Source organism: Bactrocera dorsalis, chromosome 4 (genome assembly GCF_023373825.1).
Source record: "Bactrocera dorsalis isolate Fly_Bdor chromosome 4, ASM2337382v1, whole genome shotgun sequence".
NCBI classification, from domain to species: Eukaryota; Metazoa; Arthropoda; class Insecta; order Diptera; family Tephritidae; genus Bactrocera; species Bactrocera dorsalis.
This window is the reverse complement of record NC_064306.1, coordinates 50,517,192-50,539,928: the sequence shown is the minus strand read 5'-3', so window position 1 is coordinate 50,539,928 and position 22,737 is coordinate 50,517,192. Positions and strand designations below refer to the sequence as shown.

The 22,737-nt window shown below is 38.1% G+C and overlaps 1 protein-coding gene across 2 annotated transcripts in view; it reads left to right on the top strand.

Moving 5' to 3' along the window:
- LOC105222737 (acetylcholine receptor subunit alpha-like) overlaps positions 1-22,737 on the top strand; it is a 299,949-nt gene that overhangs the window by 136,963 nt on the left and 140,249 nt on the right. For both annotated transcript variants that reach the window (XM_049454479.1, XM_049454478.1), the window contains exon 2: positions 10,119-11,759. In XM_049454479.1, coding sequence (XP_049310436.1) covers positions 11,705-11,759 — 55 coding nt within the window. In that variant the 5' untranslated portion in view covers positions 10,119-11,704. The remainder of the gene's footprint in view (positions 1-10,118; positions 11,760-22,737) is intronic.

Sequence of the window (22,737 nt, the reverse complement as noted above, 5' to 3'; positions counted from 1 at the left end):
AGTACAATATATAAATGGGAGATTCGGAGCTTCATGAATTCTGGGACAATTCGTTTTTAAATCAGGCTGAGACATCCTCCATCTTATTAGTGTTGGCTTGTCATAACTTCAAAAGGAGTAGTAATGCTTTGGAGATTTGGGCGAGGACATTCGGGGAGCTAGTGAGCTCTTAGTGAGAGAAAATACCATTTGGTTCATCAATATGAAAGAGAGAGATAATGCTTTAGAACCAGGCTGAGCTCAAAATTATGGAAGAACTTACAGTTATCTTTAAACTAATTAAAGATCCAATTTCATGGATTCGTATAATCAGAAATTTATTGCTCTGTGAAAAGAAGAACCGAAGCTATATTTCAATCAAGGCTTTCGTACACAAACATTAGTAGGGGAGCCCGGGATGCTAAATTTGCAGTTACTGGAGCGTCCATGGAAACTTACTTGATTGTCAAGATAACGTTTAAAAAAAAACAGAGTCTAGGTGAAGTTTTCCATTTTAGTGGGGAGAAGAGCGGGTAATTATTTTCAAAAATGTAAAAAAAAAACAGTCACATAAAAATACTCAAAGCGCGTCAGTCATTTATAGAATATCGCGCATTGTATTTCTGATAATCGATATATATTAATCTGACAATCAATTCAAGGTTGAAGGCCTTAATGAGAGGTTAAAAAAAAATAAGTTACTCGAGCTCGTCAGATTTTCTAAGCGAATGTTTAATGAACCTCTAAAAAGTGTACCATTTCGACGTGAAACAAAAGTCATTTATTGATTTTAAAACTTGTAAAAAATGGTGACCTTGAGATACTCGAGCGCGTCACATTTTTATGCAGAGTGATGAACTTGATGTCAGAGTCTTCCCAAAAGATAATCTGACAATTACTTATATAGAGACATGCCGTTAATCTGACGATTTAAAAGTGGAAGAATTCTGTTTGGTTCTTGTTTTTGTTACAGGATGTAATAAATAAATAAGTATATAAATATAGTATAATTTATGTATATATATATATATATATACGTGTATATATTTATTTATAATGTAATATTATTATATATTCTCATATATTTTTTAAATAGAATTATTGAAACGTTAATATAATCAGAACATTTTTTTTATTAATATAAGAATTGAAAGGAATAATCTTTTTTCAACATCACAATTTAATAATATAATAAATAATCTATTACATTAACCACTTTACTCGTCTATTGTATCAACAGCCCCTATTATGAAAGTGCTAGGTGTAGATATCTCTACTAACAACAACCACGCTATGGTGATCAGTACGCTTGACCTTTCGTCGACGATTTTACCTGTATCGCTCCACGGAAACTGTCAGATTATATGATTTTCGTGATTCTGACAGAATTACCTTTAAAATGAAAAAAAAAATCTATCGCGCTCGAGTATTTCAAGGTGACGTTTTATTTTTACAGATTTGTCACCCTGCTATTTCTCTAAGCCACCCTCAAACTGTCAGAATATTGAAATATACACTCGTTTTCATGCATTTAATTTACCATCTCTTAATCTTACGCGCTCGAGTTTCCCGAAGGATCGATTTTTTTTCTCTAATCTGACGAACTCCCCCCAACGCACGCCTCCATATTAAGGGCTTATATTTGGTAGGGGTACATAAAAAGGTGCAATGTTTCTCCCCATAAAGTTTTCTGACACGCTTAAGTAACTGCAAAAATCCCCTCTTGGGCTCCCTTACTACATTTTTTTGCGGATCCGGAATAGTCGAGTTTTACAAAAAAAAATATTTCTTCATAGACAGCGACATATAGTAATCAGTCGGACTTACGGGTCTGGGACTTTAAGATTATTTTTGTTGCGATTTAGCGTTACGAAAATTCGAAATTCGGTCCATAAGGTTTTCTGCAATATCTGCTGTGACGCTTATACTTTAAGTTTGTTTTTGCCAGCCTTATTAAAAGGGTTTAAACGTATTCGCAGAAAACCATCTTAAAAAAATTAGAAATTATTTCAATAAAAATGGATATATACGACGTTTGACAATTAAGTAATGAGACTGGACGAAATCAAGAGCAACGCGTCGCGATAAAATTTTGCTCCAGATTGGGGCGAAACAGCTTCGGAAACGTACGCTAAATTTGTAAGAGTGTATGGTATTAGTGCTCTTAGTCGTGCCCAGGTGTTTCGATGGCACAAAGAGTTTAAGGAGAAGCGTGAAAGTGTGGAAGACGAGAAGCGGAGTGGGAGACCAGTCGAGGTGCGGACTGGACGCGAATGCGCAGCGTGGTGCCTCGGAACTGGGAATGAACCGTGAAATAGTCAGACAAATTTGACTCTACATGGATCGCCGTGTTTGCAACAGCCGCCTTATTCGCCCGGACATGTCACCCTGTGTCTTTTTTTGTTTTCTAAAAACAAAATAAGGTGGTCAAAGGAACCATTTTGAAGTCGATTACGGACATCCAGGGCGGCCGTGACGAGGCTTACTCGCGGACATCCCAGTCGAATCATTCCAGAAATGTTACGAAGCATGGAAAACGCACTGGAATCGCTGTATAGCTTCCCAAGGGGATTACTTTGAAGGGATGGTAGAGTTTGTAGAATATCTTTCAAATATCCGGTTTTTATGGAATCAGTCTAATTAACTTAATTGTCATACCTCGTAGACCAGATGAATGTAAGACTTTTTCTAGATGATCTCCGCAATACTACAGATTTTGCTCAAAATTGCGTGGTGTTGTTGATCAATGGCTGGATCGTTTGAGTTTTTTGAATGAAAGCAAATAATAACTGCTATTAGACGTCGGGATATTGAAATCACAAAGTTTTTAGTTACATTGGGAACACTCTTCCTCCATGTTGCTTTTTTCGAGTTTTACGGCTGCTGATATCATATTTGCGTTTATTCTGTTGCAGAAAGTCCCAAATATAGTCGATTGGATTTATAGCTGAATTTGGTGGTGAATTTACTTTGTCTGTAGCATGATATAATAAGTCAGTATCGAGCAACATGCGCCGTGTGCTCTACATCGTTATCTTCTTAGAAAATCAAATGCTTTTTCAAGGCCCCCAAACTAACCAAGTCGCATTCAAATAAAGTTTCATTATGTTTTTATGAACATAGGAGTTCATATCACCCTTTAAAGAAAATATAAGCGAATCGTCCACCTCAGATAAAGCCATGGCATTCCAAAGCATAACGTAATCGTCTCCATGTTTATAGGTACATATATTCTTCATCCTCAAATCCATTATTTCCAAAATATTATTCTTCTTACTTGCGTCACCAAAAAGCACAAGTTTTCCAAAAATTCATACCACCTCCATTTAAAAGGTTTAATATAAGTACATATTTTTCCAAGCCATTCACAGCTATAATAAACAAGTTCGTTCAGGATAAATCGTTTAAGCTAGCACCCTGATTGAAATCAAGACCTACTTTGTCGCAGAGCCTATAAAATATACATATACTATCATTAAATGATCAGCTTGATTGATTCAATTATTAATTTTCCAAAATATTTTTTTTTTTTTTTAATTTTTTCTGAAGTGTAAGCAAATGCAAAAATAAATAAATATTCCTATAACTCGGTTTATGGAAGAAACTTAAACTGACAGAATTTCTCGAATGAACGCAAGATATGTTTTCGTTTACACACTGATATGCAAATATACATTTGTATACTATAAACAAACACCCTCACACATGCAATCACATGAAATTGTGAATAAAACTCATTTTTCACGCCCGCAAATGAGCTTTAAGCGCGCGCATTGTGAATTTTAATTATTCGCGCTTTCCAAGCTGAAGCCGACAGATGCCAGTGATATGTATACACACACACTTGCGTAGAGAATGTAAATGTCATTAAGTGCATATTCATTACACACACACAAACTCAACTGTGCCTGCAAATCCGTTCACTTTGTTATCTGCGCAATTTAAATGAATCGTAATTTTAATGTGAGTAACATTTTCGAGGCATCATTCATCTGCTGTCGGCTTTTACGCTTCCATTCACAAATGAGCCGCAATAAATACAACATGCATTCAGGCACAATGCATTTTTATAAGCATACATACATACATATGCGCCAATATTCCTGTGCTTGTAAGTATGTGTGTGCTCATCTGTTTACAAATAAATCACTTAACATCGGTGCATATGCACGTATGCGTGTCTGTATGTATAAGTGTATGAAATTGTATTTGATTTATAGCTGCGTGTGCGTGTGTGCTTATATGGAGAATCTCAGCCAGATTCTGACAAAAGATTACACCGGAAACTGCAAATTGCAATTGGAATGCACTTTTGCATGCAGCGATAAGCCATTCAAGGCCACGTACTTATGCCGAGTGGCATTAATGCGCCGGCCATTTGCAGTTCGGTGGAAATTTTAATTTATGTTCTCATATTTAACCACAACCGACGAGGTGGCAGCGCTGCAGTTGATAAAATAACGTACGTTGCATTCAGTTTCATTAAAGGCTGAAGCTTTGGATCACGCCTTAAAGGTAAAGAGTTTAACTGGCCTCTAGAAAACTTGCAGAAGGCAACTTCAACCAAATTAAAGATCACGCTGTAAGAATAAGGAGTTTCACTAGTCTCAAAAAAACTTGGCGTCGTAAAGATGCACTGAGTGATAAATTTAGCGCTGTCTTCCCAAAATGTGCATCAGTGTGGTCTTTTTACAATCATTTTTATATATATTGGGTGTTAGTTTATAAAAACAAATATCCATCGTTAACAAGATCTTCCATTTGCAATTTAAACCGCGTCCAATCATTTACTTTTCCCACATATTTAGCATAGTATTTTTTTGGTCTTTTGTAATACATTTTTTATTTCTATAGAAAATTTATCTTAAAAACTTTGAAAAAATTATATTCTAGTACAAAAATTTTCATCTACAAACAGCTCTCAAAAAATTAAACCATAAAAATATTCTATTAAAAGTTTTACGCAGTTCACTTATGAACCAAATGTACTGCATTCAATGTAGTATGCCATGTCGTATGAGCAACACAGAAAGTATTAAGCACTTGAACCGTTGCTTAGGTCAATTAAAGTTAAAGGGATGTTTTTATGAAGAAAATTGATTAAGACTTTTTCTTTAGAGATGATAGTTTTGTATTAGAATATCACTTTTTTAAAAGTTCTAGGCTTACTTGCTTAATGCAAAATATTAAATAATCGTATTGAAACTTTCATCGGCACCGAAGGTATGCATAAACGGAAGTCGCCTTGTCCGAAACCTCGTTTGGTATCGAAAGGCCTGGAGAGGTCTTTCCCGAGGATACCGAATTCAGACATCGTGGCATAAAGGCAGCTCCTTTTCGTTTCTGTCGGAAAAGCAGCTTTTGAAATCGACGAAGAGGTGGTTTGTGTTTTCCGGCGGTAGGTGGCCCAAATTGTGGGGTTTTTTTGTGGATTGGGCAATTGGGCATAAATTTTAATCGTCGGACATACTTTTGTCCGACCATTTTCTACAAAGAAGCTGATGCATGGTCCTTATCTGTTTTTTCGGCCGGCAATTCATCGGACATCGCCGCTTTGTTGTTCTTCATCCGAGGGTTTTTTTCTTTTCGTTGGGGATGTTTTTTACGTAGCGGGTTCCGAACCCAGCGCACAACCCTGGGGAGTAATGTTTCCCTTCTCAGTTTAGCTCGCCTTCAAACAGATGCTTTGTGGCTACCCAGGCGATAGTTGGTCTAAGAACCAGAAGTCGTGAGCTGATTGATCCATATGTAAAAAGAATCGTTTCATATGTTGTACATATATATAAAATTTTATGGCTTATATAAGCTTGAAGATATCGTTTCTAAAGCAGAAAGAATGGATTCAGTATGAATAAGAGTATGAAAATTCGAGCGAGTTTAGCCCATATATTTCCAAAACGTACGGGGAACGACATAAATAAGTGTTTGACCGACTCTTTGATCATATTTTTGGAAAATTAGCGATGATATTCTTGTAGCAGACGTTCAAAGCACGCCGAAGAACAGGGAAGAAAAATATATCGACATTTTGTTGAAAAGTAGTGTTCACGGGCTTCCTACTATTTCCATATTTGCCTCATATGGCAGCCCGTAGGCATTCCAACACCGCATAAATGTCAAATTCATTGAAGTATCTCTCAAACAAAAAAAAAAAATGATTGTACAAGATTTTCAAAACTTGTATATAAAAATATGTTTGCAACCAAGTAATTAAAATAATTATTTCATATTAAATTTTTGTCTAATTCATATCCTCCCATTAATTTGATCGTGCATATCCATGCGTTCAGCAATAAAAAGAAACCGCAGCAACAAACTGTAGTTACTCACTGGTTTTAAATAAAAAACATAAATCAGTTAAACTCACTACACTTCAGTGCTTGTTTTGCAATCATTTATACGCGTGGAAGCATTTAAAGTGTGATGTATTAAAAAGTGAATGACCAACTTTATGTTTATACAATATTTCAACAAGTTCCATTAGCATGTCAGCTATACATATTAAAACTCAACTAAGAATTTAATGACGATTAAGATTTTCTTATGTATGTATACAATTTTATACTGTGGTGCAACTATTGTGAAGACGAGACTTTAAGAATTCATTTATTTAATTTGTCATCCAACCCTTTCCATACCCTATCCAACATCAGATGGCCATGCGAGCACCATCAGTTAACGCACCGGCGATGATTAATTGCAGCGCAAATTAAAATTGTAAATTGTTGTGCGTGTCGGGCGTGTCATCGTTTCACTAACCCCTTATTACTGTCCTTGCACCTTTCCACTCGTCCTTTTCCCACCATTTCCCTCAGATGATGGGTAATTGTTATCCTTGTGCAGCCAACAGCAGCAGCAGCGGCCGGAAGTGCGTGGCACGCAAGTTAATTGCTGTAACTGTGTGCGTTTATGTGTGTATCATGTGCCCGCGTATCGCGCGTTACTGTGGTGTTATCACGCGATTACAGCTTCTCTATGTTTGTGACGTTTGAGTGGTATTGCAATCGGATTACGCTTGCGTCACGCTTTCACCGTTATTTCGCGAGCTCATGATTTGCAACACGTTCGTGATTTACTCACAAAATATGTGTAGAAACATATGTACAGGCAATTGGAACGGTGTTTTCAATATCAATATTTTCAATCAAAATATGATGCAATGTTATACTCTTAATTTGTAGACTGAGGGCAAAACCAATCCAATTGGATTATGCGTTTCAGTTTCTGGAAGAAAAGTTTTACATCTTTTCTTAAAGGAGTAACCGAAATTGAAATCCCAAATATTCTCTTATTGAAGATATGCATTTTGAAAATGTCTCTCTAAAACACAAAATTTTGTTTAGTTTTTCTTAATAATTAAGATCCCATATAACAATTAAGTTCAGATAATATGAGAGTAAAATAACTTTGTAGATTTAGAGTGAAATTCTGATGACCTAAACGGTAATACGTCCGTACGTGCAAGAGCCAACTTGTGTAAAAATTAAAATATTCTTATGAAACTTTGTACGCCTTGTTACCATGAGAAGATTGCTATAAAAGATAATTGGATCGAACCACCCACAAAATACAAGATACTAATCTGTAATTTGGTTCAAGGAGTCGCAGTAGAAAGGCGCATCTGAGGATTAATAATTTTTAAGAAAGTGGGCTTGTCCACGCCGTCTCATAAGTCTATTGCATATATCTCACAAATAACTAAAGCTATTTCAACCAAACTTACTCACGATGAATATTTTCAGAACTTCTTCCAACAGTGTGAAAATGGCTGAAATCGGATGTTCAACATTAGATTTCACACCTAAAACGACATGGAAAACATTATATGAGCAGTTGTCGAAATTTGACGTTTTGTCATGACACTTCTCACTCATTTAGGGCGATATATGGCATTAACCCGTTGCTACATAGTGAAAACCTAACTATAACGACGCCCACTTTCCATATATAATATAACATTTTAAAGTTTCATCGGCTTCTCTCAGTTTCCAACACATAAATTGAAAATCAGTGACGTTATCGCTATGAAACTTTTGTACGAAGTACTCGTAGTGTATTTAAGATATTCCTTCTCAAGTCTAAAAAATGTTAAACTTGAGCAGAGGCTTTTCACGCCCAGTACATCGAATATGTAAAGCCCAGTGCCGATGGCTGATCTTTTACCGAGAACATCGGTCAAGCTGTGAAATGCAGTAAGTATTGAAAGAATATTTTAATAAAGCTGATGTGCCCTTGCAATTAAAATTGATAAAATCGTACCAATATTTTCGTAGCTAGAGCTAGAGACTTTCAAACTTCTTGTTGGCTTTGTATCCTAAGTACATATTGATCAATATGTGATAGCATTTTCGCAGGAGTTAATTGATCAAATAACAGGGCTCTGCTCAATTAAGGTGCTAATCTAGATCGAGCTTAAACGAGTTAAAGTCCAGTTGAAACTGGAATGAAACTCTGTGGGTTGTTGTCCATGCTACAAATTTGGTTGTGTTCTTTGATAAAATCACAATCAGAACACAACCAACGGAAACAGTTGATCGTTAATCGAGTAGAAGACGGTTGAACAAAAAACAAAAAATGGTTTCTCAATTATAACCTTAATATTTTTTATTAATTTCGCTGCGCTGTAAGATCAAAATTAGGTTTACGCATAATACTGGCTGTACTTATTACAGTTTAATGCTGAAAATGTGTGATTGGCATTTTCAATGTTTAGTTAATTTTTGTTGTAATTTGTACGAATTAGGCAGTCAGAAGTGATCTCGCCTCAACCCTAATATTGTACAACCGAGATAGTTTTATTTAATAGAAGATACAGGATCCCTGTGGTGTCGCTGCCTCAAATGGAAGACATCCGTGTGCAACCGACGGATACAGTGCAATACATATTTTATCTACGGCTCATTCTGGATAAGAAGCAAAAACGGCATCGATCGCCTTATAGTCTTTCACTGAAAGTGGTCCTCTGGCTCTATGACACCATAGTCAAGCCCATTGTGTTCTATGGAGATTTTATGTGGTGAACTCTAGAAAAGATCACACTTGCAAAGAAACTTAAGAGCGTTCAACGGGTGGCACTCACCAGATTGTGTAGTGCACTAAAGCCCACACCAACCATGAGACTTAATGCCATCTTGCACATAGTGCCCAAACACATCGTCGGAAGGTGTATGCCTGTGAAAGTTGCTATCAGACTTAGAGAATCTGGGTCTCAAAAATCCTCATACACTTTGTCCAGCTTCATACTTCCTGACTATTGCAGTGTTTTCCAAGTCGAGGTCATAGCCATTAAGGAAGCAGTAGATTTACTGCTCGGGAGTGCAGTTTCCTTCAGAGAAGTGGCCATGGTGTAAGGCTGGATATTTTACCAGAGCGCATACCTTCAGACATCCCACCGAACTGACGAAAGTGGAACTTAACCTAACCTAGCCTAGGTCGAATGCGAAGGTTTCGCTAGTAGTTTTCTTCGTTTGCATGGGCGTCGTGCATCTCGACTTCTTGCCAAGGGTCGTACGGTCAATACAGAATATTACCTGCAAGTCAGGAACGCCCGATTTTTGGCGCTGGCTCCATGATAACGCGTCTGCTCATGCGTCGTTGCAATATATTAAAGGTTGCAACATGTTATCGTATTCACCAGACCTGACCTCCTGTGATTTTTTTGCTATTGAAGAGATAACAACTGCATCAAAGAAGGTACTAAACAAGATTAGAAAAAAACATTTTTTTATGCTGGCAGAAGTGAAATTTACCTAGGATGATTCCTTTGAAGGGAACCAAATATTATATTTATGAATAAATAATTATTTTCTTAAGAAACACAAAATTCTCGAAATCAGATATATGCCATATAAGCCAACTGGGTTGAGCCTTCTACTAATAACTACGATATGTAAGGGAAATGTAATAGTGAAAATACTTAAGTGAGTATATGACCAATAATATTGGTACAGAAGATTTCATACTTGTTGAATTGGTTTTGCTAATAACTGAGCCTATTTCCCCGCCTTTGATACTTGTGAATGTAAATAAATGTTCGGTTACACCCGAAGCATTTCCTTACATGCTATACTCGTACTATAAATTCCTTTTTTATCGAGCGTATGACATCAATTGATGTTTTTTCTCATTTTTCATTGCAGATTGAAGCCGTGAAAACAACAACAACAATCGCAAAGAGGTTTATCTGAAATAACAACAACAAATTAAATGCAAACTGCCAACAAGAATAAATTGCGAATTTCTTTAATTAGTTAAACGAGCGTAAAACCGCAGAAATGCTGACATAAAAACAAAATAATAACAGTAAAACCAAAGAAATTAAGCATAAGCAAAATTGCAAGAAAAAATATATACCTACATATATATAACTAAGTAGAAGATAACAATCTGTTAAGATAATTAGTTAAATCTATGTGAATGTAGATGTGTGTGTATGTATGTGTAACTGTGCTGCCACTTAATCCTCCGGAGAACTTAAGAATGCCACAAAAGCAACTGCAACCAACACTGCAAGCAAATAATTATATAAACTAGCAACAATAACAATAATAACAACACCATTAAATAGTTGAATTAGCGAAGACACATAAACAATCGTAAACTCCAGTAACAGCGCCAGCGGTACGAGGGAGTAAATAAATGACAGATTGATAAAAGTCAATACCGTTACAAAGAAATTACTGTTATATCCACATTTCCCACGCACACACACATCCTTAAACGCCAATAATTTCACATACAAATGCATAAATCCGCGCATGCAACAACAACAACTACAACAGCAACATATGTGCGAGCAATAGCAACAACAACAACAATAAACATTGCAAAAAAAGCCAGAGGAGCTAAAGTGTTAAGTAGCCTACGCTCACCGCCAATAGCCACACACAATTCGGTGGCAACACCGCGCAAGTGGCATATAGAACAACACATACTTGCAACATTGCAACATAGACGCGGCAAACAAAGTCGCAAGCGTAGCAAACGAAACAAGCAACGGCAGCATAGCAAAAGCTTTTGCGGCAACAGCAACAACAATAAATATAACAACAACAGCAAAAGCCTCAAACGCCACACTTGCAACAACAGACACATTTGCTGCCGCAGATAACAATCCGGCAGACAACGGGCCAGCCGACAGCCGACAACAACAAAGGCCGAAGAAGTTTGAATTGCAGCAGCCGTCAACTGCAAGCCGGTGGCAACAGCACAAAAACGCTGCACACACAGCAAAGGCAATAGCAACGGCAATTACGACTGCCAACGACCGCAACAACGGCAACAATAACAACAAGGAAACAGCACGACTTAAAGTTGCACCGATCACAACAACAGCACATAGCAACAAGCATACGGTCGAGCAGTGCGTCACTAGTGCAAAAGCAGTAGTAAATGCAACAGCAACAACAACAACATTGCTAATAGTGTAGCACGCAAACAACTTCCGCATTGTTGTTGGCTAGGTCAGCAAGTGCCTGTCGCACCGAACATTCTATCCTTCGCTTGTTGCAACAACAGCTCACTCATCTGTGCCTTGCGTAAGGCGGCACAAAGGCGCAGTGGCAGCAACAGTGCGCTGCCGTGGAGTAGCCGTAGCCATACACGTAGCCGTAGGAGCCATATCAGCAGCAGCAGCGGGCGTTGCAAAGTGGGCCGCAATCACGAAGCCGCAACAGCAGCAGCACAAGGAGCACCCAGGCAGCCACAAAGCGCAGAGGGAAATGAGATGAAGTGGTTTCAAGTGGCGTTGGATATGTTCCTTGTGCTTTCATTTATAACAAGTAAGTGCCCGTAGCCATAGTTAGACGATTTAAACTTAGTGACGTATCTTTGTGTGCGTGTGCGTGCGTGTGAATGTGTGTGTGTTTGTGTGAGCTTGTTGAAGTAAGCAAACATTGTTTCAACTGAGTAAGAGAATCTGATTTGAGGTTGCAGCTGTCATGTTGTCGGCCAGCTGTTTCTAATTGAAGGACAAATTCGGTAATGTCCATTGGCCTGAAAGTATGCTACAGAGTTTTGTGTTGAAAATTGTGTTAAAACCGGCCATTGTGATGAAGTATGTCCAGTTGCTGATAGATGTACATAAAAGCAGAGATAAATTGCATATTGTACTCGAGGAACTTTCAGACTTCTTAATTTGGAATTTTTTATATTCGTGTGTTCATCGGAATTGTTTATCAGGCCCTGAAGCCGTCGTAATACCATTCCGCATAGCTAAGAAGGGTATAAAAGATCGTTTTTTGATTTTGATGGGTCAGCTTATATGACAGATATATGCTGCAGTGATCCGATGTGAACAATATCTTCGGAGAATGTAGTGATGACTGAAATAGTAATATATTTCAAATTTCATAGAGATACCTTGTCAAATAAAACAGATTTCCATATAAGCACCTTAGTTGGATAGGTCACTTTTTATGGCAACTATATAACTACAGACAGCGGCTACGCTGGCTAGGTCATGTTGTCCGGATGAATGAAAACACTCCAGCTCTGAAAGTATTCGACGCAGTACCCGCCGCGGGAAGCAGAGGAAGAGGAAGACCTCCACTCCGGTGGAAGGACCAAGTGGAGAAGGACCTGGCCTCGCTTGGAATATCCAATTGGCGCCACGTAGCGAAGAGAAGAAACGACTGGCGCGCTGTTGTTGACTCGGCTATAATCGCGTAAGCGGTGTCTACGCCAGCAAAGAAGAAGAAGATATGCTACAGTTGTCAGATCAAAACAATTTCTTGAAAAATTGTAACGATGTCTTAGGTAATAATCCTTACCGAAATTCGGGAAGACATACATATCATCAAGCATACTTTGTTGGGTCTCCGTCTTCTCCCTTTGGGTGTTTCAAACATCTTAGAACGGAAATTCTCTTTATTCTTTGTATGTTCTGAAGCTTACTCTCCAATCCATTATCTTTTGAATACATTTTGGTCTTAATACCACATGTAAGCAGTGTTGTTATTGTGGATGGCCTAATGTATAAGTTTTTCTTTGATTTTTATTTCTATTCGGATCATTCTTCGGGGAAGATTATCGTTTATCAGTAGCCCTGATGTATGACTTCCTTTCAAGTGTATCATTTTCCGCATTTCAGAGACACAAGGCCAATCACCGTTCTGCAGTCTTTTCTAAAGCATATGTGTAAAAAACATACAGGCCTTGCAGTGACTTTCGTATATCTTGTACCGGTTCGGTAGCCAGTCTTTTGTGTTCTGGAGCCGAGTATTTATGCAGTTGCTTTTCGGCAACCACTAAATCTACAGCCTGTCTGCTTCTCCGAACATTCTGAAATGTGTGATCATTGCCATAATTGCCGCCTATCTATCAACATACATTATGTATATATTGATTTCCTTTTTTTTTGTTTTCATATGCGTGGTTAACTATCTCGACAGCCTTCTTGATACCAAAGACTACCAGCTCGAAGATACTGCAGTACTCCAGAAGGTTGAAGAGTTACCTGAACATCCATTCGCTTTGATGTTGCAAGTTCTGCTGGCTGGTCACATCTTCATCCGTCATTCTCCCCCTTTTAATGTGACTTGAAAAACCTACTCTCCCAGATAAAACATGAACTAAGTTCGAAGGTTCCTGAGGAAAATACATCTAACATCTCCAATCTTACAACCTATTTTGATACAAAGCTTTTTATTGACAATTGGTTATACATCCGTTGCAGTGGTTTTAAGCGCTTGCATCTTGCCGATAGCAGTGAGTTATTATATTCATTATGGGCTTTCTGTAAGAGGTTTTGTCGGCAGCGGTCTACCACACTGAGGTACCGTAAAGCAAGATTGGCTTGAATACTGCTGTGTAATACCAATACATGAAGCCGAGTGATAGGCCCCTTGTAGACTCTAGTATCTTCTTATGTATACTTCTTACGTCTTAGAACCAGCAACAACACCAATCACAATATCTGCCTTGAAAACCAACTCAGCTACTTTGGACTGAGTAGACAATTGAGAAGTAAAGTCCTTCCTCAACGAACAAAGACAAATTACCTTTCGTGCTATATGGAGCGGATATATGGACAATGAGTCGAAGACTTTTGCGGAAGATTTTTTGTCTTTTGCGCGCTGGCAACGGCGATCTGATATAAAAGAGCAGCATGACGATCCGAGACATGTCAGGCCCTCTGTCTGTCTGTATATACCTGAACTAGTCACTCAGTTTTTGAGATATCGTCCTTTAATCTTACACAAGATTTTTTTCTCCAAGAATGTGTCCATTTGTTGGAGCCTTCGATATTGGTCCAGGACAGTATATAGCTATCATACAAATTAAATAATCGGAATCAAGTCCTTGTATAGAAGCTGTGTTTATATGACAGGACATCTTCATAAAATTTGATATGGGTTATTGTCCAAAGCAACTTTATAATATCCGAAAGAATTGTTCAGATCGAAGAACTATAGAATGTATCTGTCATACAAACTGATCAACCAAAAACCAAATCTTCTATAATGTTTTGCATTTGAAAAGATATTAAAGCTTCAGTGCATCCGAAGTTAGCATTTCTTCCTCTTTTTGTTTACTGAATCACAGTCTTATTCATGTAGATCTACAACAGATGCTACCAAACATTTTAAAATTAATTTAAAGCAATTTAAATTTATTATTCCACTTTAAGAAGATAAAAAAAACGAGATCATCTTCCCACCGTTTCCACAGTCGCCCCTAAAAGTTTCAACCGATTTATAAAGTAGCACTTGAACAGTGGCACAAGGCAGCATTTACAGCTTAATAAAAATTAGTGCCCCATGTGCTTTCCAACTCACTACACTTTTATAGTTTTCACTGTCACTTTTCACACATCTTTCCTCTACACATACAATATTTCATTTCTCATTTCACTTTGCTCCGCTAATTATTGCTCTAAATAATTTCTGCTACATTTTCCACAGCCACTTATACCGCATGAGTCACCCACATACACGTTGCTGCCGTTTAATTAGCAATTTCCACTTAAGAGTCAAAAGTGTGGCCACAACATTTACACAGCGCGCACCGGGGCGTATGAGTAACATTGTAAGAGTTGAGCACACACACTTACCCACAATATTTGCTGGCAACCAGTTTTATGACAGCAATACGTAGGGAAAGCAACGAGTTGATTTCTTTCTTTGCACTTTTATTCTTCTTCTTCTTCCACTGCCAATTCATTGCTGCACACTTTTAATTGAGTAAATGAGGTGAAAACTAAAATGACATAAAGAGTGTTAACTAAGAGCAGAGTAAAGTGCTCATGCTCTTAAAGTACTTAGTGAGATTAAATTAAAAATACACAGGTGTCGATGGCTAACAAACGATTTGTGTGGAATTTTGATTATTGCAAGAATTTTAATTGCTTTTGTGGTGTGACGATATGTTTTTGTTTAATACTCGGAGAGGTGAGGTCTTGCTCTCACGGGACTAATTTAATTTATTTCTCAGAAGGAGGCAGACAATTAAATTAATGCAGAAAGATTTCAACAGACCGTCAAATAGTTATGTAGCGGCTTTCACAGTAAACGACACCACTGTTTTCAGTGTTGAATTTCAAATTTATGGCTCTCATTGACCTCAAACGGTTGCACGACGCTGCTCCTACCCTACAATTGCTTTGTTGTACCCTAAGAAAGGTATGTTAAGTTTGCGATGAGGCTTCCAATCACCATAGGGGCCTCTTTAAAAAAGATATAGTAAAATATATAAATAATCACTTTGACGAGCTGAGCCGCTTTAACCCTCGTCGTGTGTCTATGAGTCTGTCTGGCTGAAATATCGTTCTGAAATCTTGCACACATCATTTTCTAACCAAAAGGCTGCTTGTTTGCCGGAACTGCCGATATCGGACCACTATAGCATATAGCTGTCATACAAACTGAACAGTCAAGCTCAAGTTCTTGTATGGAAAACTTTTTTATTAGACAAAGGATCTTCAAGAAATTCATCACAGATTATTATCTAAAACACCGTTACAATCTGCGAACATATTGTTTCTTCTTCTTTACTGGCGTAGACACCGCTTACGCGATTATAGCCGAGTCAACAACAGCGCGCCAGTCGTTTCTTCTCTTCGCTACGTGGCGCCAATTGGATATTCCAAGCGAAGCCAGGTCCTTCTCCACTTGGTCCTTCCAACGGAGTGGAGGTCTTCCTCTTCCTCTGCTTCCCCCGGCGGGTACAGCGTCGAATACTTTCAGAGCTGGAGTGTTTTCGTCCATTCGGACAACATGACCTAGCCAGCGTAGCCGCTGTCTTTTAATTCGCTGAACTATGTCAATGTCGCCGTATATCTCGTACAGCTCATCGTTCCATCGAATGCGATATTCGCCGTGGCCAACGCGCAAAGGACCATAAATCTTTCGCAGAACTTTTCTCTCGAAAACTCGCAACGTCGACTCATCAGATGTTGTCATCGTCCAAGCCTCTGCACCATATAACAGGACGGGTATTATGAGTGACTTATAGAGTTTGGTTTTTGTTCGTCGAGAGAGGACTTTGCTTCTCAATTGCCTACTTAGTCCGAAGTAGCACCTGTTGGCAAGAGTTATCCTGCGTTGGATTTCTAGGCTGACGTTGTTGGTGGTGTTTACGCTGGTTCCAAGATAGACGAAATTATCTACAACTTCAAAGTTATGACTGTCAACAGTGACGTGAGTGCCAAGTCGCGAGTGCGACGACTGTTTGTTTGATGACAGGAGATATTTCGTCTTGCCCTCGTTCACTGCCAGACCCATTTGCGTTGCTTCCTTGTTCAGTCTGGAGAAAGCAGAACTAACGGCGCGGGTGTTGAGGCCGATGATATCAATATCATCGGCATACGCCAGCAGCTGTACACTCTTATAAAAGATTGTACCTGCTCGATTAAGTTCTGCAGCTCGAACTATTTTCTCCAGCAGCAGATTGAAGAAATCGCACGATAGGGAGTCGCCCTGTCTGAAACCTCGTTTGGTATCGAACGGCTCGGAGAGGTCCTTCCCGATCCTGACGGAGCTTTTGGTCCCGCTCAATGTCAGTTTACACAGCCGTATTAGTTTTGCGGGGATACCAAATTCAGACATTGCGGCATAAAGGCAGCTCCTTTTCGTACTGTCGAAAGCAGCTTTAAAATCGACGAAGAGGTGATGTGTGTCGATTCTCCTTTCACGGGTCTTTTCCAAGATTTGGCGCATGGTGAATATCTGGTCGGTTGTTGATTTACCAGGTCTGAAGCCACACTGATAAGGTCCAATCAGTTTGTTGACGGTGGGCTTTAATTTTTCACACAATACGCTCGATAGAACCTTATACGCGATATTAAGGAGGCTAATCCCACGGTAGTTGGCGCAGATTGTGGGGTCTCCTTTTTTATGGATTGGGCATAGCACACTTAAATTCCAATCGTTGGGCATGCTTTCGTCCGACCATATTTTACAAAGAAGCTGATGCATGCTCCTTATCAGTTCTTCGCCGCCGTGTTTGAATAGCTCGGCTGGCAATCCATCCGCCCCCGCCGCTTTGTTGTTCTTCAGGCGGGTAATTGCTATTCGAACTTCTTCTTGGTCGGGCAATGGAACGTCTTTTCCATCGTCATCGATTGGGGAATCGGGTTCGTCTTCTCCTGGCGTTGTGTGTTCACTGCCATTCAGCAGGCTGGAGAAGTGTTCCCTCCATAATTTAAGTATGCTCTGGGCATCGGTGACTAGATCACCTGGGGGGGTTCTACAGGAGTATGCTCCGGTCTTGAAACCTTCTGTAAGCCGCCGCATCTTTTGGTAGAATTTTCGAGCATTACCCCTGTCGGCCAGCTTATCAAGCTCTTCGTACTCACGCATTTCGGCCTCTTTCTTTTTCTGTCTACAAATGCGTCTCGCTTCCCTCTTCATATTGTTTAGATCGGACTATTATTACATATAGCTGCCTTACAAACTGATCGATCAAACCTACACCTAACTTCTTTTAAGAAAACTTTTTTAGTTGTGAAGGGTGTCATAGCTGCGCTGCAACCGAAGTTCAGAATTGAATTTCGAATTTCCTACATTCATTAGCCACAACCGCTTTCTGGGCGCCACCCTCCTCTCCAATCGCTTCGTTTTAATTAGTTTATTTGTGCCGCAGGTAATAAAATCCGCGTTGTCATGAGACGCCACTTAAAATTCAAGTCAGCCAAACATTCAATAAAACTCAATGTAAACATGAGAAGTGTGCGTACAGTGCATGCTAAAAGTAAATTACAGTTTGCGTACGCCAGCTGTGCTTAGTCAAATGATCGAGTTTAATCTTGTGTTCATTTCTATTGCCTACACACGCATCAAATGCAGAGTATAAAGGAATAGCAACAACAAAGAAAACTACTTCGCCAAGTCTGGTGCGCTACTTTGTTGTTGTTGCGTATGATTTTGTTTAAGGCATACATTTGTTACTTTATTGTCACAGCATAATTTCGCTTTCCTTTGAATATATTTCAAAGGCAAACACATAGACGCAGCCACACACACATAAATGAAAAGGCAAACATAGAGAGGCTGTAAGTTGTCAGGCATTAACTACAAACGCGCATAAATATATTTAGAGCTTTATTCTTAGCTTTGTGTTCAAACCCTTCGTATGACTGCTGGCCAACGGGGATTAGGCTGAAATCGTATACTTTTTCACATTGCCAATACAATTGTTAATAATTTGTTGTTGTAATTGTTTTATCCGTTTGGCGTATTTTGTAAAGGTTGTTGTTTCATATCCTTAATCGCTTTTGATTATTTTTCCGGTCTGGTCTTGCGAGCATATGACTATTTACATCTGTGAAAATGCTCAACGGAGTGTTTATATATAATCGGAAAACTCTTAAGCGCTTTCAGCTATTCAATTACACTGTGCAATATTAGTGTAGTGATTGTAGAGAAATAATTAAAATGTTAGAAATACTTGTTATCTGCGATACTCACACAAAAGTCATAGTCTGTATCAAGTACTCGTGTTTTCTCAAAACTATGTATATTTTTAAAATTGATTTAAACTGTGCCTTGAAACAAATTCTCCCATCACTTTAATTTTTCAATTTATTTTGTGAAAGTTTTTCTGTACAATGATTATCCAGATTGTATGAAAAATTAAATTTTGACCATCCAAAAATGATCTAATTTTCCATCCAAAATCGCATTTTTCAAAGCCTACTGGCCTAGCATAGTAGAAACTTTTGTTTTTTTGCAAAATTCGTTTTTATGTAGTCAACATACGAGTAGTTCCCTTCAAGGGTGATAAACTGATTATAGCGACGCTCCAGCTTTTCAATACCACTTTTGTGGTACGATTTGCCCTTTGCTGCAAAATAGGCCAGCCTTTTATTTAACGAAAATTTCCAATTACCAATTTATCTGGTACGACTTGCTCTTTACTTGAAAAAAAGTCTAAAGTTTCAGGGATCACTCTTCATTCGACGAACATTTCTTCCCAGCAAGCATTCTTTTGAAATCTGAGAACAAGAAATAGTCGCTGGGGATCAGATCTGGAGAGACAGAGGTTGGGGAAGCAATTTGAAGCCCAATTTATGAATTTTGCCATCGTTTTCTTTGACTTGTGACACGTTGATTTGTCTTGGTAAAACAGCACATTATTTTTATATTAAATAACGTGCTGTTTTTCACAGATCTTGTCGAAAATCTTTCAGGAAATACATAAACTATAATACTTCTCTGGAATCTAGATTATCACTCACCAAAATTCTACAAACATTGTTAGTATAATTTATTTCTTCAGACAACAATCGCGGAAATACAGTGCGTTTCGCAAATACGATTGCCGGTTTAATAGTCGGGAAATGTATTTTTATGTGAATAAGTATATTACCTCTTTTAATATTAACAAATGATAATTTCTTTTGAAAGTTCGAGTTCAAACCTCTAGGAGTTAGCAATATTTAAGAATTTTCATAATTTTCTTCTAAAAATATACTAAATTCAAAGAATTGAAATCTCCCACCGTTAGCTCAGTATAACAAAGAATTTCTATAATGCGTACCTCACTAGAACAGCATAGACGTTTCAGAATATACACTAGATCATCTCAAAATTTTTTTCAATGCTCGCCCTACTTCCACATGTTCATATGTAATACGCATAAATAACAGCAACAAAAGGCTGTCCATATAAAAAGCCTACGAAATTGTTCATTTCAATTCCTTTGTCGCTATTTGCCTTCTTCTCATCATAGTCCACTTTCTTCGCAACCATTACAAATTTATAGAAAAACAATGCAAAGCACGTGAGTCTCCTAACCCGCACCTTCGGGAAATAAACGTGCATGTGTCGCACAACGCTTACATAAAAGACACGAAGTTTGCTAAAGCCACAGCTGGATTCATCAGAGCGCATTGTAAGCATTCTTGCTTTATACCCTGAACAGGGTATATAAGTGTGTGTTCTTCTAAACTTTTTGTTGTAAAGGGTATCGCGGGTATTTTCTTGTTTTTTTTTTTTCAAGACTAAACTTCTCTTGGCTCTTTCAGACACATACCAGCACACCACTGCGACATCGGCATTATAATCTTGTATTGGCATCTTTTTGGGTCAATCACACGTATTTTTATTTGTCTCTCCATCACACTCTTTCTTCCGCTTTCGTTCTTTTTCTTTTGTCTATTTCCTGCTTCATTGGGTGTACAGCTGTAAGTAGGTTTCTAAGCCTCGGGCAAACATTAGCCGCACAATCTTCGGTTGGAGGGCTTTCGCTTACATTTTACCACATGGAATTGTTAATGTACTTATGTATATATATACAAGTCTAGATAATATACAAGTGTGATTGTGTGCGCATAAAACGCATTGCAGATTAGCTTACATTATAGACATTTTTCTTTTCTTTATGCTTTTGTTCTTATTGCTTTATGCCAACACAACACTGCCTTGGCTAGCTTATCTACAGCCACGCCAAGCCCAAGTGCTTACCACACACACATACATACACATACATATTATTTTTGGTCACTGCTTGTTCGCTACAAATTTCCTTCGAAGCTGTGAAACAGATAAGCGCCTTTTCTGCCGTGGACCAAATGCAGCGGCGTCGGTTCTGCGGATAAGTAATGCGTTAGATTATTGTGTGATTCCATTTTCTATGTTGCTGCACGCATTCACACGCACACTTACGTACACACATACGCATGAACTCGAGCATCTTTCTCAACAGCGATTTTCCATTTCCCAAATCGCTATTTTCTCTTTTATTTTCACTTTGTTTCGTCTTCGATTAAATGGAAATTCAACGCAAATCTGCAAGACCGTCACCCCCCCCGTCGTCTATCCAGTTGGAGCAGTTAATGGCTGCTTGGTGGTTTTAAATCACCACATTAAATTTTCTATTTCTCCATTGTTGTTGTGTTTGTACTCGTTTAAGTCATTTGTTTGGAGTATATTTTGTTTCCAAGTTATTTGGTTTGAAATTATAAATGATGTGGTGAGAAGAAATGCACCACAGACGTTGTTGAATGTTGAGTACTTATTTGTTTGGACCCAGACAAGGAGCTATTGTTCGAAGCTCACTTTCCGACCGCATTCTTGATAACTACCGGTTTGAAGTACAAACGGGTCTTATTGGTCGGGTATTTTGAAGCTAAGACGAAGTAATGTTTTGATATAACATCATCTCACTTTACATATAGGTAATATAGCATACACGCAATCCGGAACAATTTTTTAGTCGCTAGTAAACAAAAACTTCAAACAGCAAATGAATCCACGCCATTATTCACTGTGAATCCACAAAGCATATTATATCATCTTTTACCACCGACCTGACATCGTTTGGAAACGTTCCAGTACCAGGAACCAATATTCATTTGTATATGTATTCATTCAGCTACCATTTTCTTGTGCGATATTCGCAGTTGCCTACACGTAAGAATTCATAATTATTTCAGAAAATATATCTCTTCTTCTTCTACTTCTCAAGGACCATCAATATATGGCAATATATGGGGGTGTTCACGATGATCCACTTTTGCCAATTTTTTTTTTTATCGAATAAAAGCTTTGTTTTAAATTTTCCACCGAGTCCAAAGAGGCAATAGTTAGCAGAATCGATTTCACGTAATTTTTATCCCGATTCCAATATGGTTGAATTTTAGTAGATGTTGACAATTTTAATAACTTGGTTACCATAAAGCATATTCGCTTTATTTTGTCCTCCAATCCAGAAAATATTAATTAAAGACGCTATGGCTTGGTTCGGTTCAGTTGTTTACCGTTCGTCATCAGCAATTGAACTCGCATATGTACATATATTTTCCACCATGTTGCTTGGCCAATATACGTATTGGGACTGTCTGTAAAATCGTGAAACAGTGGTGTTATATATGTAATTGTACAAAGGAAAAACCTTTTCATAATTTTTGGCGTAATATTCTGGAACATTTTAATAAGTTAGGTCGATCTGGATCTCTCAAAGAAGGTTTAACTTTTAGAATTCATTCATTGTATTATAATTACAGTAATTAAAAATGAATCCAATTTTTTGTCTTTCAAGCTTCACTGTTTAAAAGATGATAAGAAACTGGATTTTATTTTTGTAAATCTTTTTCATTCATTGTAATTGGGTTACAATATTTCTTTTTTTAAGCAAATGAGAGTTAGAGGACGTTGTCCACTTCGAAAATTGGAAAGATATTTCATCTCCACCAACCTACACAGTTTCTATTATATATTTGCTTAGAATAAAAATTTGAAAAGATATCTGCCAAAACCCAATTTCCATTTTTTCCTCTTTGCCCAAATTCTAAGTTAAGGACTTAACTAAAACATATAT